General features: G+C 42.5%; 1 protein-coding gene and 1 non-coding gene across 4 annotated transcripts in view; one reads left to right on the top strand and one right to left on the bottom strand.

The window, feature by feature from the left end:
• PRMT5 (protein arginine methyltransferase 5) overlaps positions 1-13,862 on the bottom strand; it is a 39,797-nt gene extending 25,935 nt beyond the window's left edge. The window contains exons 1-4 of one of the 3 annotated variants that reach the window (XM_058180003.1): positions 13,671-13,862; positions 3,798-3,916; positions 1,727-1,812; positions 565-699 (exon numbers count right to left, since the gene is read on the bottom strand). In XM_058180003.1, coding sequence (XP_058035986.1) covers positions 565-699; positions 1,727-1,812; positions 3,798-3,916; positions 13,671-13,825 — 495 coding nt within the window. In that variant the 5' untranslated portion in view covers positions 13,826-13,862. Of the gene's footprint in view, positions 1-564; positions 700-1,726; positions 1,813-3,797; positions 3,917-5,764; positions 5,921-7,154; positions 7,296-13,670 lie in introns of those variants that run through there. The other 2 variants (XM_058180005.1, XM_058180004.1) reach the window with 2 other exon arrangements.
• Positions 13,863-14,300: 438 nt separating this feature from the next.
• TRNAR-ACG (transfer RNA arginine (anticodon ACG)) lies at positions 14,301-14,373 on the top strand. The gene has a single exon. It is a non-coding gene; the product is annotated as a tRNA-Arg (tRNA).
• The last annotated feature ends 3,462 nt before the right edge of the window (positions 14,374-17,835 follow it).

Below are 17,835 nucleotides of genomic sequence, written 5' to 3'. Positions count from 1 at the left end.
CCTTCTCTTCATTAAACTAGAAATACCCAATTCCTGCAACCATGGTCGGAAAACGGGGCACGCGGAGGCAGAAAATGGGATCCAGAGGCCGCGCGCGGAGGTGGCAATAGGCAATGGCAATCCCTGCAGTCTAAAACAGCTGAGGGTCGGGAGGCCGATCCAACCTAATCAGCTGCTTGTGCTAATCAGACTGTGCTGAAACTGAAATGGGCTGTTTGCTGCAAGGAGGCAAATTGCTGGGAGGGAGAGGTCAAAGAGTGGGGGCTGGCAGGGGGGAGAGGGGGAGGGCTACATTCGGTGTATAAGACGCACCCAAATTTTCACCCTCTTTTGTGGGGTGGGAAAGTGCGTCTTATACGCTGAAAAATAACAGTAATTATCAGGTCATTTAAAATTATTTCTTTGGAAAAACCATCTCCTCTCTTACTTGATGAGAAGAGAAAAATAATGTGAAGTAGGGAGGTGTCATGGAAACGATGTTATTGGCTCAGGGACCGGAGACGACGTGTGGATCTCGAGTTGTGTTGAAATATATTTAAGATGAGATATGTCTGCTGCACCTACCATGGAAGTGTGGTGGCCGGTGTTGATGTGGTTACACAGGACACGTGCCAGGTTGGGGTTGTCGGCCTGGGTCAAGGGTATCAGGAACGCCGGGAGCCCTAAATACGCCCCGAAATTCAGCTCCTCCAACATGGCCTGCAACAAAGAAAAAAAAGCATAGATATTAAGATTACAGCTTACAGTATTTGTCTACTATCTGTACAACCATTTGTTTCAGGTGCTTGGCAACTGACTCATACTTATGACCACTGCTGTGTCCCGGAGTCACGTGATTCCCTTTGGCGACCTTCGGACAAGCAAAGTCAAGCCAGATTAACTTAACAGCCATTGTTATTCACTTAACAACTGCCGTGATTCACTTAATACTCTGTTCAAGAAGCGGTCTGGTGAGAGAGAGAGAATGAAAGAGACAGACTGAAAGAGAATATGAGAGAGAGAAAGAGAGAATCAGAGAAGGAGAGAAAGAGACAGAATGAAAGAGAGAGAGAAAGAAAGAGACAGAGGGAATCAGAGAGAGAGAGAGAATGAGGGGGCAGAGAGAGAGAAAGAAAAAATGAGAGAGAAAGAGTGGGAGAGAGAGAAAGAGAGAAAGAGAAAGAGAGAGGGAGAGAGAGACAAAGAGAAAGAGAGAGGAGGGAGAGTGCCTGAAGGACCCCATCCCATCACTGGGAGTCCAGGCACTTCAGCGAGCGGCGCACTGGATTCGTATTAGTGGTCCGTGGGATTTAAAATTATGCACTTGGTGGTCCCTGAGGTCCAAAACATTGGGGACCCCTGGTTTAGGGCAGCCATCATCTCTGTCAAAATAACTGTTTCTTAGGCCAAATGAATTCCAAATCGATGTACAATATGTCCCGCGTGTTCACCAAACCGATTCTGAAGCCATATAGACCAAGGGTCCCCAACCTTGGCAACTTTAAGCCTGGTGGACTTCAACTCCCAGAATTCCCCAGCCAGCTTTCCAAAGCTGGCTGGGGAATTCTGAGAGTTGAAGTCCACCAGGTTTAAAGATACCAAGGTTGGGGACCCCGATATAGACGAAGAAGGCTAGCCCAGTAAAGCCCATTCTCAGAGCTTATTCTTTGCTTCTCGTGGCCACCGTAACAAATCTCTACATTACAAAAGTACCATTGATCGTGCGTCCCTTGCCAAGGTCACTCACCGCCTCCGAATTCCGGCGAACTTTCTCCAGTTCGGAATCTGCCCGGATCCACGGAGACAGTTTTCCAACGATCAGTGTGTTCCAGTCTAAGGAGAAGCAAGATTTTGTGAGGGTTCACACAAACACGGGAGTCGGTTTAGCAGTGAGAGTCAAACTGAGAATGGCGCATGAGGGTTAAAACCCACCCGAATCACGTTTAGGAAAATAGTTAACGGTGAATAATAATTTCTGTGCCGAATGATGACGGAATTAAGAATTCACCCGGGGTGAAACAATTCCATCATTTCCTCATTTTTAGTTTTCTTGGGTTTCAGGTGGCGAAAACAAGCCAGGATTATGCGTAAGTGAAGTTAGAAATGACAGAAACTGTTAATTATTAAAATTAAAATACCAGGTCTCCAGGTACAATGAAACAGGGCCTAAGCTTTTGTTAATTATAGGTAGTGCTCGTCTTATGATTCCAATGGAGCATATTGGAACTTCAAATGGTCATTAAACGAAGTGTTGTAAGTTGAGGACTACATGAATAAAGTATCAAGGTTGAACCGCTTTGCTTCTTTCAAACGCTAACGCTTTTCAACCTGCCAATGAACTTGTGGGGGGGGAGGGAAGGGGAAAAACGGAATACTGAGCATGTGTGCGTGGACCGTTGAAAGCCTGGAAACCATCAAGGTCACCGCTGCAGGTGCTTGAGAAAGGGATGGACAGTTCCCATAACAAAAGGACGTTTCGTAATTGGACATTGTGATCACCCATAGATGAGGAGGAAAGAAAGCTATTGTTTAACTAAACAAGCTTTCGCGCAGGAAAACCAGAGCTGGTTTTGATTCTTCAGTACCAAAACGATGTCTCCAATAAAGTTTTACTTTGGAGAATTCAAAGCTCCCGAAAGCGTTTCCTTGTTTTGGGATTCACTAGTCCAGGGGTCAGCAATCCACGGCTCTGGAGCCGCGTGTGGCTCTTTCATCCCTCTGCTGCGGCTCCCTGTCGCCGGTCAGCTCCACAATTGATAGGGCTTTTGGTTAGGACAGGTAGAGGGAAAAGGACGCCGCGCTAGGAGGAGATTCTATGGTGGGGGAACTGGACTTCCGGTCGGCTCCAGAATTGAATGGTGGGCTTCTGGTTAGGACCTTTGTGGCTCTTTGAGGACCCCTGCACTAGTCGGACAATTGACATTGGGCAGTTTGGTCTAGTGGTTAAGACACCAGGCTAGAAAGCAGGAGGCCGTGAGTTCAGGTCCCACCTTAGTCATGAAAGCCGGCTGGGTAACTTTGGGCCAGTCCCTTTCTCTCTCAGCCCAACCCACCTCGCAGGGTTGTTGTTGTGGGGGAAATAGGAAGAGGAAGGGTGTGTTGCCTATGTTTGTGGCCTTAAATGGATGAGACTATTGCTTAACACAATGTAAGCCCCCTTGAGTCTTCAGAGAAGGGCGATATAAATTCAAATTTATAAAAAAAAAAGGTTTATATATATATATATATATATATAGGTCTTTGGTTATTGGGTTTTCTCCCGTAAAATTAGAAGTGTCTTGGCGACGTTTGACAAAGTCTCATTAAGTCATCTTCAGGCTTCAGCTTTAGCACGAAGCTGAAGCCTGAAGATGACGAATGAGACTTCATCGAAACGTCGCCAAGACACTTCCAATTTTACGCGGGAGAAAACCCGAATAACCAAAGACCTACATATATATATATATATATATATATGAATATATGAATGGAATGAATGAGGGCTCCTTGGTGCTCTCTGAGTTTAATTGTTTTCTTGCAAACATTTCATGACCCTAACTAGGTAACATCATCAGTACTACCACTGATGATGCTACTTAGTTAGGGTCATGAAACATCTGCAAGAAAAGAATTAAGCTTGGAAAGCACTAAGGAGCCCTCGTTTCAACCCTAAGCTACAAATATTCTCCTTTATGGATGGATGGATGGATGGATGGAAGGAAGGAAGGAAGGAAGGAAGGAAGGAAGGAAGGAAGGAAGGAATAGCCTGGCATTTTTATTTTTTTTTGTCCTCTGTGCTCAGGGACATTAAGTGAAATCAAAGTTTTTGGAATTCTCACCTCTCCCTGAGAGTAAGAGGTCAGAGCGAGTCTGTGGTCCTTGTCGGTGTTTAGCCGGCTCCTGGAAAAATTCTCTCTTGTATCGAGGATGGAAAATCGGCATGCAGAGAAAATCGAATCTATGGAAGAGGTGGGGAGGGAAGGAGGGGAAAAAAAAAACCAGACCTGTGAAGACCCTGATGTTGGAAGACGCAACATGGCTGGCTGCGTTTCCACCACAGACTCAACTTCAAACAAGTCATCTTGGCGACGTTTCGACGAGGTCTCTCATCATCTTCAGGCTGGTGTCTTCGGCTTCGTGCTTCTCGAGCAAAGAGTGGTCGGAGCTGCCGTCTCTCTATAAATACTCACCTCCCCACCAATATTTATAGAGAGACGGCAGCTCACCACTCTTTGCTCGAGAAGCACGTCAAGACACCAGCCTGAAGATGATGAGTGAGACTCGTCAAACGTCGCCAAGATACTCTCAACCTTACACAGGAAAGGACCCGAAAATACCAAGACCTACATATACATACATATATATATATATATATATATATATATATATATATATATATATATATGTCTTTGGTTGTTCGGGTTTTCTCCCGTAAAATTAGAAGTGTCTTGGCGACGTTTGACGAAGTCTCATTCGTCATCTTCAGGTTTCAGCTTCAGCTTCGTGCTTCTGGGAGCAATGAAGATGACGAATGAGACCTTGTCGAAACGTCACCAAGACACTTCCAATTTTACGCGTGAGAAAACCCGAATAACCAAAGACCTACATACAAACACCTGCGAAAACCTCAGAAAACATATATATATATACATACACGTATACATACATACATATACATATATATACACATATATACATATATATATATAGGTCTTTGGTTGTTCGGGTTTTCTCCCGTGTAAAATTGGAAGTGTCTTGGCGACGTTTCGACGAAGTCTCATTCGTCATCTTCAGGCTTCAGCTTCGTGCTTCTGGGAGCAATGTGTGATCGCAGCTGTTTCTTCCTTTTAACTGCTAGTGGGGGTTTGAACTGATTGGGTGGGAGCTTGGCTGTGCTCTGATTGGATGGGGGTTTTTCTGTGCTCTGATTGGCTGGGGGTGTGTCCTGTGTTGGTGGGGGCTTGGTCGAAACGTCGCCAAGACACTTCCAATTTTACACGGGAGAAAACCCGAACAACCAAAGACCTATATACAAACACCCGTGAAAACCTCAGAAAACATATATATATACATATATATATATATACATATATATATATACATTGTATGTCTCGAGACATCTATTGTCTCATAACATTAATAATTAATACTAATTTTTAATTTATTAATTTTAGTTCTCATTAATGAGACATACAATATTATATATACATACGTACGTACATATATAAAAAGTGGGTTTTTTCCGATTGAAGCAATCTGGTCTACCCAAGTATGGGTGGGAGCATACTGCTTCCCTTCCGCCTTTCAGTTCGAATCCCAGGTGGATATGGCTAGCTGATGAGAGCTAAATAGCTTGAAATAGATCTATATTAGTCTCCCTTTATTTCTTTGTCAATAATTATTATTATTTTTTTATTGAAAAAGTTTTAAAAAACAAAAACATTTTCCCCCCTTTCCCCCCCCTCCCAGAAAACCCCTTCCCCTCCCTTCCCCGGCTTCCCGGGTCAATCACAAGGTATTGTTATACATAAACCAAACATAGAGTAAAATTTTCCCTTCTAATCCAAATAACCTCATCCAAAGCTTTTCATCTCCCAACCCCCTCTCCATTACATAAAATAATACTTCCTAATTATTCAAAGGCAATCTGATATTTCTTAATCTGATATCTGTTTTGTAGATAATCAATCCATTTATTCCATTCAATTAAATATCTTTCCTGCGTATTGTCTTTTAAAAAAGCTGAGATTTTAGCCATCTCAGCCAAATTAATGACTTTCAATATCCATTTTTCTATTGTAGGTACCTCTTCTTTCTTCGAGTATTGTCCAATCAACAGTCTTGCTGCTGTTATTAAATTCAAAATCAATTTAGTCTCAATCCCTGTACAATCCATTATAATTCCCAAAAGGAAAAATTGCGGCAGGAACTTTATCTTCTTCTTCAGTACATTTTGAATAATCCACCAAATTCTTATCTTTTGTCAATAATTATTATATATGGGGGGGGGAGAGAGGGGGGAGGAGGGAGGGAGAGGGAGAGAGTGAGGAGAAGGGAGGGAGAGAGAGGGAGAGATGATAGATGAGAGTGGGGGGGAGAGAGAGAGATGCAGTAGCTCAGTGTATCTATCTCTCTCTCTCTCTCTCTCTCTCTATCCATCCCATTCCGGACAAATGGTTGACCAATCATTTTTTAAAAACCTACACTGATGGAGCACCCACAATTTCTGGTGGCAAGCTGTTCCACATTATCCATTTACAGTGGTACCTTGGTATTCATCATTAATTGGTTCCTGGAAGCGCGATGAGTATAAAAAATGTTATCGAACATTTTTTTCCCATAAGAAATGGTGTAGTGAGGCTAAAGGCATCTGACACCGACAAGTTCTAGTTTGTTCCTTGAGTTACGAAACAAATTATGAGTCCTGGAACTACATTTTTGTATCAGAAGGCATTGGGTGCCAAATTCGATGAGTTTTCAAAGCAGTTGAGTACCAAAGTACCACTGTGTGTCCGCCCGTCCATCCATCCAATCACCTGTGAAATTTAAATAGATTTTTTTTTTAAATTTACATTTATATCCCGCCCTTCTCCGAAGACTGAGGGCGGCTTACAGTGTGTAAGGCAATAGTCTCATTCTATTTGTATATTTACAAAGTCAAGTTATTGCCCCCCCAACAATCTGGGTCCTCATTTTACCTACCTTATAAAGGATGGAAGGCTGAGTCAACCTCGGGCCTGGTGGGATTAGAGCCTGCAGTAATTGCAGGCTGCTGTGTTTTAATAACAGGCTATCTTACAGCCTGAGCCACCACGGCCCTTTGCCAGGGAGTCATTTTCTCCTATAATGAACAGAATAACAGTGTTGAGAGGGACCTTGGAGATCTTCTAGTCCAACCTGCTGTTCAAGCAGAAGAGTCTATATAACAATTCCAGACAATTGGCTGTCTTAAAAACCTCTTAAAAATGATGGTGCACCCATAGTTTCTGGTGGCAAACCATGTCATTGATTAATTGTTCTGTCAGGAAATTTCTCCTTAGTTCTAGGTTGCTTCTCTCCTTGGTTAGTTTCTACCCATTGCTTCTTGTCCTGCCCTCAGGTGCTTTGGAGAATAGCCCGATTCCTTCTTCATATTGGATATTGGAAGATTGCTATCATGTCTCCCCTAGTCCTTCTTTTCATTAAACTAGACATACCCAGTTCCTGCAACCGGTCTTCATATGTTTTATCTTCCAGCCCCCTCATCCTCTTTGTTGCTCTTCTCTGCAATCTTCTAGAGTTTCCACATCTTTTTTTTTTTACATCGTGGTGACCAAAACTGGATGCCATATTCCAAGCGCGGCCTTACCAATCGTTCCCCCCCCCCCCCCTGCTGCTTAAGGTCATTTCTTCTACTGCGGGCTATTTGATCTGCTGAGCTATGAAATGTTAATTTCCCCCCACAATGGATTACGTGAAGAATTTCACGGCTGCCCTTTCTCCTTTTTAATGGTTTAACTATTTGCACCATGCCGTTTTAATTCTGCTGATCAGAACTGCAAGAGAACACTCTGCGTGTTTTGTGTTAAGGGACAGATGGCTTGACATCAATTCCAATCAAAGCAACAGCCAATGTGCCTTTACCGGTAAATTCTTTTTTAAGGTATCTCTGAATGAAATATAGGTAATTCTTCACAGCTCACACAAAAACAGGTTTTTGGGTTTAAAAAAAATGTCTTTACAGGGGCAATGAGGCTTATCTTCAAAGCATTGGTTTTTTGGTTGTTTTTTTTTTGAGATTATTACAGTATTTTTCTTTTTTTAGGGTAGCTGTTTAGACCCTAAAAACTGCCTCCAGACAAATGTTTATCGGCCTGGAATTATTTACTTTTCTGCCAAGGCCGCCAAAATGCCTCAGATAAAGATTTACGGACTGTAGTTCACAAATGTTTAACATCGGTCTTTTAAGGGGCCCTCAGATGTGGCTTTTGCTGAATCGAGAGGGATATAGCTACCCCACCCACCTGCAAACGCTTCCTGTACATGTTTGGAAGATTGTACTCAAAGAACTGGGGGGGGGGGGCTGCCAGACGGATTAAAGAAATGTGCCGCCCAGGGGAGGATCAGAAGGAGAAAAGAATCCAAGCTACGAAACTGAAATGTCACAACACTAGACCTATTGACTACATTTCTGGAGCGGAATCCGCAGCAACTGACTTTGTGAACCCAGACCCCTGCTGATAAATTACTTTTGAGAAAATGTGGGAGACAAATACTACTGGCCTCCCTGCCCAGCAGGAATCCCCAAAAAATGGAATTTGGTTCAGGGTTAGAACAAGCAAACAAACCTCCAGAAGGGAGGGAGGGGAGAAGGAAAGAAGATAGAGAAAGGGGCAGAGGGAGGGAGGATGGAAGGAAGATCAAAGAAGAAAGAAGACAGAAAAGAAAGAAAGAAGGGAGCAGGAGATAAGAAGATAGAAAAGAGGAAGGAAAGAAGGGAGGGAGGAGAAAGAGAGGAAAGAGAGGAAAGAGAAAAGAGCAAGCAAGCAAGGCAAAGGAGGAAAGAAGGTAGAAAAGGGGAAGGAAGGAAGGAAGGAAGGAAAAAAGAGAAAAAAGAAAACAAGATAGAAAGGAAGGAGGGAAGGTAGGAATGAAAGAAGGAAGGAGGGAGAGAAGGAAAGAAGATAAAGAAACAGAGGGAGCATGGAAGGAAGATCAAAGAAGAAAGAAGATAGAAAAGAAGGAGAGAAGGAGATGAGAAGATAGGAAAGAGGAAGGAAAGAAGGGAAGGAGGGGGGAAGGAAGGAGAGAGCGAGCAAAGATAGAAAAGAGCAAGCAACCAAGGCGAGAGTGCAGCCCATTAAATCAGGGATCCCCAACCTTTCAGACCTCAGGGACCACTATATTCATAATTTCAAATCCTGCGGACCGCTAATATGATCTGCCTAATGACCAGCTGTGTGGGCGGACTAGGTAGTCATGTGACTGGGTGGGTGTGGCCAATTCGATGTCACTCACATCGAGGGGCACGTGGATGGGCTCTACTCGCCCCTCCCCTCCCAGCCACTCCTCGCCCGCCTGCCTGCCCGCCCGGGCTCCTTAGGGCCCCAACAGGAAGCAGTTGCTGGAGCTAAGCAGCCACCCTGAGAAAGAATTGGCCAAACAGCTGGCTCAGTTCAAATTGGATCTGGCCGAGAAGGAGGCACAGCAGAAGCACCTCACTGAGGACTAGGAGCATAGGCTTTCCAAGTAGACGGAAGACCTGCGGGAGTTCAAGGCCAGGTACCGGCTGAGTTCAAGGCTCAGTGGGCTGAGATGGTCAGCCAATTCCAACTCATGATGCAGTCCCACTGCATGGAACGGGGCCCTCCGGCTCTTCGCCACCAGCGGCTCGTCCCTCCAGCCTTCGCCCAAAGCCTCACACCAGGAGGCTGAAGCAGACCCCAAGTCGGGTTTTCTGTCCCCCTCCGACCCACACAAAAAGACCCAGAAGGGGGAGACTCTCTGCAGCAACACAAACGTTCATTGCACGTATCCAGCCCAGGGGCCATAGTTTTGAGGACCCCTGATTTAGTGCAATATAAAAAAATGCAAATTTTCTCGCGGATCACCGGTGGTCTACAGATCACCAGTTGGTGACCGCTGCATTAAATGGCTTGTGTCGCCGGGGCAGGTGGTGGTGGTTTTAGTATATTAGTTTATTATATTATTATTGAGTCTGTCATCTGCATCTCTAGAACTGTCTGGTTTGGTTCTGCAACCCAACAAGACAGACACAGACTTCAGAGGATCATTAGAACTGCAGAAAAAATAATGGCTACCAACCTGCCTTCCACGGAGGACCGGTACTGCACGAGTCAAAAAGAGGGCAGTGAAAATATTTACAGACCCCTCACATCCTGGCCATAAATTGTTTCAACTCCTACGCTCAAAACAACACTATAGAGCACTGCACACCAGAACAACTAAACACAAGAAGAGTTTTTTCCAGAACGCCATCACTCTGCTAAACAAATAATTCCCTCAACACTGTCAAACTATTTACTAAGTCTGCACTATTAATCTTCTCATCATTCCCATCACCCATCTCCTCCCACTTATGACTTTATGACTGTAACTTTGTTGCTGGTAATCCTTACAATTTATATTGATATTGTTTCCTGATTGCTTATTTGTAGCCTATGACTATCATTAAGTGTTGTACTGTAAGTGTTGTACCTTGATGAAGGTATCTTTTCTTTTATGTACACTGAGAGCATATGCACCAAGACAAATTCCTTGTGTGTCCAATCACACTTGGCCAATAAAATTCTATTCCATTCCATTCCATTCCATTCCATTCTATATTACTATGATTAGTTTTATTGTTTTTAGGAGGGGTTTTATACTGTAAGCCGCCTTGAATCGCCATGGAAGCATAGGCGGCAATATAAATTCCCTAAATAAATAAATTCCCTAAATAAAAGATAATCAAAATAAACAGACATCATTAATTGGTGTGTGGAAGTCACTGGGAGATCAAAGGAGGAACCACGGTCTCCTTTTCTCTAACACAGAATCACTCTCTGAGAACAGAATGACTAGTCTAAGGGTCAGAAGAGCGAAGGGAGACATCATAGCAGTATTGTTCCAATATTTGAGGGGCTGCCACAAAGAAGAGGGGGTCAACCTGTTCTCCAAAGCACCTGAGGGCAGAACAAGAAGTAATGGATGGAAATTAATCAAGGATAGGTCCAACGTAGACCTAAAGAGAAATTTCCCAACAGTGTGAACAATTAATCAATGACATGGTTTGCCACCAGAAACTATGGGTGCACCATCATTTTAAAGAGGTTTTTAAGACAGCCAATTGTCTGGAATGGTATATAGACTCTTCTGCTTGAGCAGCGGGTTGGACTAGATCTCCAAGGTCCCCCTCAATACTGTTATTCTGTTAATTATAGGAGAAAATGACTCCCTGGAAAATCTATTTAAATTACACAGATGATTGGATGGATGGATGGTACTTTGGTACTCAACTGCTTTGAAAACTCATCGAATTTTGCACCCAATGCCTTCTGATACAAAAATGTAGTTCCAGGACTCATAATTTGTTTTGTACTCAAGGAACAAACTAGAACTTGTCGGTATCAGATACCTTTAGGCTCACCACACCATTTCTTATGGGAAAGAACTGTTCGATACTCATCATTTTTTATACTGATCGCGCTTCCAAGTACCAAGGTACCACTGTAAATGGATAATGGATGGATGGATGGATGGATGAAAATAATTGATAAATGATGATGGATATAGATATAGATACAAAGAGATGGATGGAGAGAGAGAGAGAGAGAGAGGGAGAGGGAAAGAGAGAGAGATGATAAATGATAAGAGGATGATAACTAGAAAAAGATGATATAGATGATTGATAGACGGATGAATGGATGGATGGATGATAGGCAGACAGATAGAAGGTAGACAGAAGGCAGATAAATATGGTAGGTAAAGATAGGTAGGTAGACAGATAGACAAATGATAAATGATAGAGGATGATGGAAGATAGAAAAAGAAAGATGATATAGATGATTGATAGACAGACAGATGGATGGATGGATGATAGGCAGACAGATAGAAGGTAGACAGAAGGTAGATATGGTAGGTAGAGATAGGTAGGTAGGTAGACAGACAGACAGACAGATGGTAAATGATAAGAGGATGATGGAAAACAGAAAAAGAAAGATGAGACAGAGAGAGGATAAATGATAGAGGATGATGGAAAATAGAAAAAGAAAGATGAGAGTTAGATTATGGATGGATGGATGATAGACAAGAAGCAGACAGAAGGCAGAGATATGGTAGGTAGAAATAGATAGATAGATAGTCTATCAGATGATAGATAGATAAATAGATGGATGGGGAGATGGATGATAGGCAGGCTGAAGGCAGACATATGGTAGGTAGAGATAGAGATAGATAAATAGATAGCTGGATGGATGGATGATAGGCAGACAGATAAAAGAATAGAATAGAATAGAATTTTTTATTGGCCAAGTATGATTGGACACACAAGGAATTTGTCTTGGTGCATATGCTCTCAGTGTACATAAAAGAAAAGATACCTTCATCAAGGTACAACATTTACAACACAAATGATGGTCAGAATATCAATATAAATCATAAGGATTGCCAGCAACAAAGTTACAGTCATACAGTCATAATTGGAAGGAGATGGGTGATGGGAACGATGAGAAGATTAATAGTAGTGCAGATTTAGTAAATAGTTTGACAGTGTTGAGGGAATTATTTGTTTAGCAGAGTGATGGCCTTCGGGGAAAAAACTGTTCTTGTGTCTAGTTGTTGTGGTATGTAGTGCTCTATAGCGTTGTTTTGAGGGTAGGAGTTGAAAAAGGCAGACAGAAGGCAGATAGATATGGTAGGTAGAGATAGATAGATAGATAGATAGATAGTGTATCAGATGATAGAGAGAGATAGATGGATGGATGGCAGGCAGGTAGATAGAAGATGAGAGAGAGAGAGAGAGATGGATGGATGACAGGCAGACAGATAGAAGACAGACAGAAGGCAGATAGATATGGTAGGTAGAGATAGACAGATAGATAATGTATCAGATGATAGAGAGAGAGATGGATGGATGGCAGGCAGACAGAACGAAGATGAGAGAGAGAGAGAGATGGATGGATGACAGGCAGACAGATAGAAGGCAGATAGATATGGTAGGTAGAGATAGACAGACAGATAGATAGTGTATCAGATGATAGAGAGAGATAGATGGATGGATGGCAGGCAGGCAGATAGGAGAGAGAGAGAGAGAGATGGATGGATGACAGGCAGACAGATAGAAGACAGACAGAAGGCAGATAGATATGGTAGGTAGAGATAGATAGACAGATAGATAATGTATCAGATGATAGATAGAGAGAGATGGATGGATGGCAGGCAGACAGAACGAAGATGAGAGAGAGAGAGAGAGAGAGAGAGAGAGAGAGATGGATGGATGACAGGCAGACAGATAGAAGACAGACAGAAGGCAGATAGGTAGATAGTGTATCAGATGATAGATGGATGGATGGATGGATGGATGGATGAATTTAGGAAGCTTCTTCTGAATCTCATTTTTGCCTTCCCAGGGCAACTGTCATGGGTCAGACGAGCAGCGTAGAAATTTGATACCTAAGTAAATAAATAGAATATATATATATATATTTTCAAAAACTAAATACATTTCGGCCTTCCTGGCGACCTCCACGAAAACCTCCCCACTGCACCTTCACACGTTTCTAATCACGGGATTACCAAAAGTGCCCAGTCTCCATCCCACTCAATGCTTCCCGCCAGTTTCAGAGGGAGGGAGCACTCTGAGGGGAATATTTGTGAGACAAGATACACACACAACCACCCTCTTGATTCTATTAGAATACCTCAGTTGAACATTTTGCCACCTTTAAAAATATTTTTTTTTAAAAAAGGTATTAGCCTCACTTCCAGGTGGACTACAACTCCCATCATGCCATTGCTTTCTGGCCATGATGGGAGCCGCAGTCCCCATACGTCTCGGGCTCTGTCTGGGGTCAGAGGTCACCCCAGGGGCGGGGTTAACGGCCCTTCACGCCGGCCCCGAGGCCTTTCCGCCAACCCCCCCGTCCCAGGTCAGCAACGGTAGAGGTCAGAGGTCATCCTGGCCCGAAGGGCGCAGGTCAAAGGTCTCTGGCGGACCACGTGGTTATCCTCACCCTTGTCTAGCAACCGCCCCCAAGGTGCCCGCCACTTCTGGGACGCAGCTCAGGTCCCTCCCGCAGGAGACCCGAGACACGCCGGCTGTCCCCGGCCCCACCGCGGACGAGGCCGCCGCCGCCGCCGCCATCGCCGCCGCTGTAGAAGCCGCCATGGCACGCCGCGCACAAGGGAGCCGAGAGCCGATTAGCCACGCCCTCTCCCCCCCCCACCCCTTTCCTCGGACCGAACCGCCAATCGCGAGACGCCTTTCCCGGGAACTTTGTAGGGGTGGAGCCAGCGTGCCCCGAGAGAAGCCAATCGGAAAACACGCTGAGGCGGCTGAGGGGCGTGGCTTCCTCACTTGAGGAGGGAACCTAAGGGCGGGGAGTGGGGAAGATATTTCCCGTCATGCCTTTAGAAAGAGAACAGACAGACCCGCCTTTTCCCTGAGGGAATTTAGCTTTCCGCTTTTGAGGACTACATAGACCACAGTGCATTGCTCGCCAGATTTCTCCCTCCCCCCCCGCCGCTCAATTAGAACTAGAGTTCCCAAGATGCATCAGGGTGCCACCAAAAAATATACCATTGCTAAAACCGAGGGCTCCCCCTATATAAAAGAGATACTACAAAGCTGTTGGTATGTCTGAGGGCCAGTGGCGCAATGGATAACGCGTCTGACTACGGATCAGAAGATTCTAGGTTCGACTCCTGGCTGGCTCGGTTCAGACTAATGTTTTTTCCTCTTAATCAAAAAATAAGTAGTGTATTTTTAATGCTTTGGCTCTTTTCTTTTTTATCTTCTTTTTTATCTTCTTGGATTTTTTTTTCAATTTTGTATTTTAACTTTGTTCTGAATAATACATACATACATACATACATACATATATACCTATACCTATATTTATATTTATGTATGTGTGTATATATGTGTCTGTATGTGTATATATAAAATCCAAGACAGAGAACAAGAAAAAGGAACAAACAGCTGCAATCACACATTGCTCCCAGAAGCACGAAGCTGAAGCCTGAAGATGACGAATGAGACTTCGTCGAACGTCGCCAAGACACTTCAATTTTACACGGAGAATCTGAACAACAAAGACGAGAAATCGTGAAAACCTCAGAAAACAAATATATATCTATATCTATATCTATCTAAATATATATATATATATATATATTTGTTTTCTGAGGTTTTCACGGGTGTTTGTATATAGGTCTTTGGTTGTTCGGGTTTTCTCCCGTGTAAAATTGGAAGTGTCTTGGCGACGTTTCGACGAAGTCTCATTCGTCATCTTCAGGCTTCAGCTTCGTGCTTCTGGGAGCAATGTGTGATCGCAGCTGTTTCTTCTTTTTAACTGCTAGTGGGGGTTTGAACTGATTGGGTGGGAGCTTGGCTGTGCTCTGATTGGATGGGGGGTTTTTTGTGCTCTGATTGGATGGGGGTGTGTCCTGTGTTGGTGGGGGCTTGGTTGTGCTCAGTTTAGTCTGTGTTGCAGGGGGATTTGAGCTGGTGAGCTGCATAGCTGTTGTTTGGCTTTGTGGTCGTGCTACATCTTCATAGTGGGTGTCAGTCTGCTGCATGTATGTAAATATATATATAAATCTTTTTGAGCTGTCCAATCTGTTTGGAGATACCAGTAAAATTATTTTGACCATCCTGAACAAAAAGTACCGAATAGTTCATTTTTGTTTTATTCAGAAATAAAATTGTTGTCTATACATCTTATTATCTCTCTGATTGAACGGACGCATTTTTTTTTGGTACTTGCAATTTCGTAGGAATAAATATTTAAGATGGAAGAAATGGGAAGGTTTGACTCCTACGCACGATGGAAGAGAGATTTTGCTGAAATTTTTTTTTTTTAAAAAAGCTGCATTTTAAGAAATAGAATTAGGACCTAGGCACATCAAGGCTACTAAACTTTCACCTGCCTAATTCTTTTTTTTTTTTTAATTTTTTTTTTTTTTCAACAAACAAACAAAAAAAATACATTATTACACCCTTGTGCTATACATAAAAGGAAGATTTGGGTCTTCGGATATATCCTCATGATTGCCAAAATCCACGTTCTCGAGGTACAGGTACTGAAGCGTCCAATTTTCCAAGCGCATAGTCCACAAACGGTTTCCAAATCTTCCAGAAAATATCTTCTTTATACACACCACTTCTAATTTTAATATCACATGTCAGTTTATCATTTAAGGCTAATTTCCACATTTCAGAATTCCACTCTTCTATTCTAAAAATCACATCTAATTTCCAATATCTAGCTATTATAATTCTACCTATTATAATCATAATTCTAATCAGTTCTTTTTCATATTTTGTTAATTCTATTTCCTTAATTACCAACAATAATATAGTTGGAGATGTGAGATGGAATTGGGGACTTATGAACATATGTGGTATAAATGTGATAAGGTTAAAAAGTTTTGGCAACAATTGGAGAAAATGATATTTGAAATGATGGGGAAAGTAATAATATCACCTGCCTAATTCTTAAAGAAAGAGACGTCAGCCTTTTGCAAGAAAATAATTTGAACAGATGCGGAATTTATATCAAGAGTGGTTCCTTACAATTCAATTTGGCGTGTGGATATATTGAAAGCAAACTGTAATAAACATTGTATGCACGGTGGGTCTCAATTGAGCCCAGCATCTCCGTTGCTAAGCAAGACAGTTTGTTCAGTGAGCTTTGTCCCATTTTACGACCATTCTTGCCACTGTTGTCAAGTGAATCACCACGTAAACATGGTCATTAAGCCAATCTGCCTTCCCCATTGACTTTGCTTATAAGGTCGCATAACACGCGCACCTGAACACTGCAACCGTCGTAACTATGAGTCAGTTGCCAAGCATCCGAATTTTGATCACGTGACCACAGAGACGCTGTGACGGTCGTTAAGCGTGAAAAGTGGTCATAGCTCATTTTTTTCCAAGCCCTTGTAACTTGCACTACTATTAATCTTCTCATCGTTCCCATCACCCATCTCTTTCCACTTATGACTGTATGACTATAACTTGTTGCTGGCAATCCTTATGATTTATATTGATATATTGACCATCAATTGTGTTGTAAATGTTGTACCTTGATGAACGTATTTTTTCTTTTAGAATAGAATTTTATTGGCCAAGTGTGATTGGACACACAAGGAATTTGTCTTGGTGCATATGCTCTCAGTGTACATAAAAGAAAAGATACGTTCATCAAGGTACAACATTTACAACACAATTGATGATAATATATCAATATAAATCATAAGGATTGCCAGCAACAAGTTATAGTCATACAGTCATAAGTGGAAAGAGATTGGTGATGGGAACTATGAAACGATTAATTAAATTAATTAAATTAAATTAATTACTGCAGATTCAGTAAATAGTCTGACAGTGTTGATGGAATTATTTGTTTAGCAGAGTGATGGCCTTCGGGAAAAAACTGTTCTTGTGTCTAGTTGTTCTGGTGTGCAGTGCTCTATAGCGTCGTTTTGAGGGTAGGAGTTGAAACAGTTTATGTCCAGGATGCGAGGGATCTGCAAATATTTTCACGGCCCTCTTCTTGATTCGTGCAGTATACAGGTCCTCAATGGAAGTACATTTATGTACACTGAGAGCATAAGCACCAAGACAAATTCCTTGTGTGTCCAATCACACTTGGCCAATAAAATTCTATTCTATTCTATTCTATTCTATTCTATTCTATTCTATTCTATTCTATTCTATTCTATTCTATTCTATTCTATTCTATTCTAAAGGAATGGTTTAAAGTCAAAGAACCTGTACTGTTTCATTGCTACAACTCCAGGCTGGTAGTCCCTCAATAAAATCCCACTTCTTACAAATTAAACAACGATCAGTTTTGCAAACATTTGAACAAAGTTTTTCCCAAATTTGAATTAAACGTGGAAGCCCTTTTTCCAAATCAGATTAATATTTTTTTTGAGAATCTTTGGGGATGGAATTGTCCATATTCTCCAAAGCACCTTGAAGGCCGGACAAAAAGCAACGGAATGGAATCTAATCAAGGAGAGATCCAATCTAGAAATAAGGAGAAATTTCCTAACGAGGAAAACAATTAACCAGTGGAACCACCTGCCACTAGAAGTTGTGGGTGCCCCAACACTGGAAGTTTTTAAGAAGAGACTGGACAGGGCTTCCGGTTTGGCTCCGCTGTGTTA

The sequence above is a fragment of the Ahaetulla prasina genome, chromosome 4 (assembly GCF_028640845.1).
Source record: "Ahaetulla prasina isolate Xishuangbanna chromosome 4, ASM2864084v1, whole genome shotgun sequence".
NCBI classification, from domain to species: domain Eukaryota; kingdom Metazoa; phylum Chordata; class Lepidosauria; order Squamata; family Colubridae; genus Ahaetulla; species Ahaetulla prasina.
This window is presented reverse-complemented; position numbering and strand designations above follow the sequence as displayed.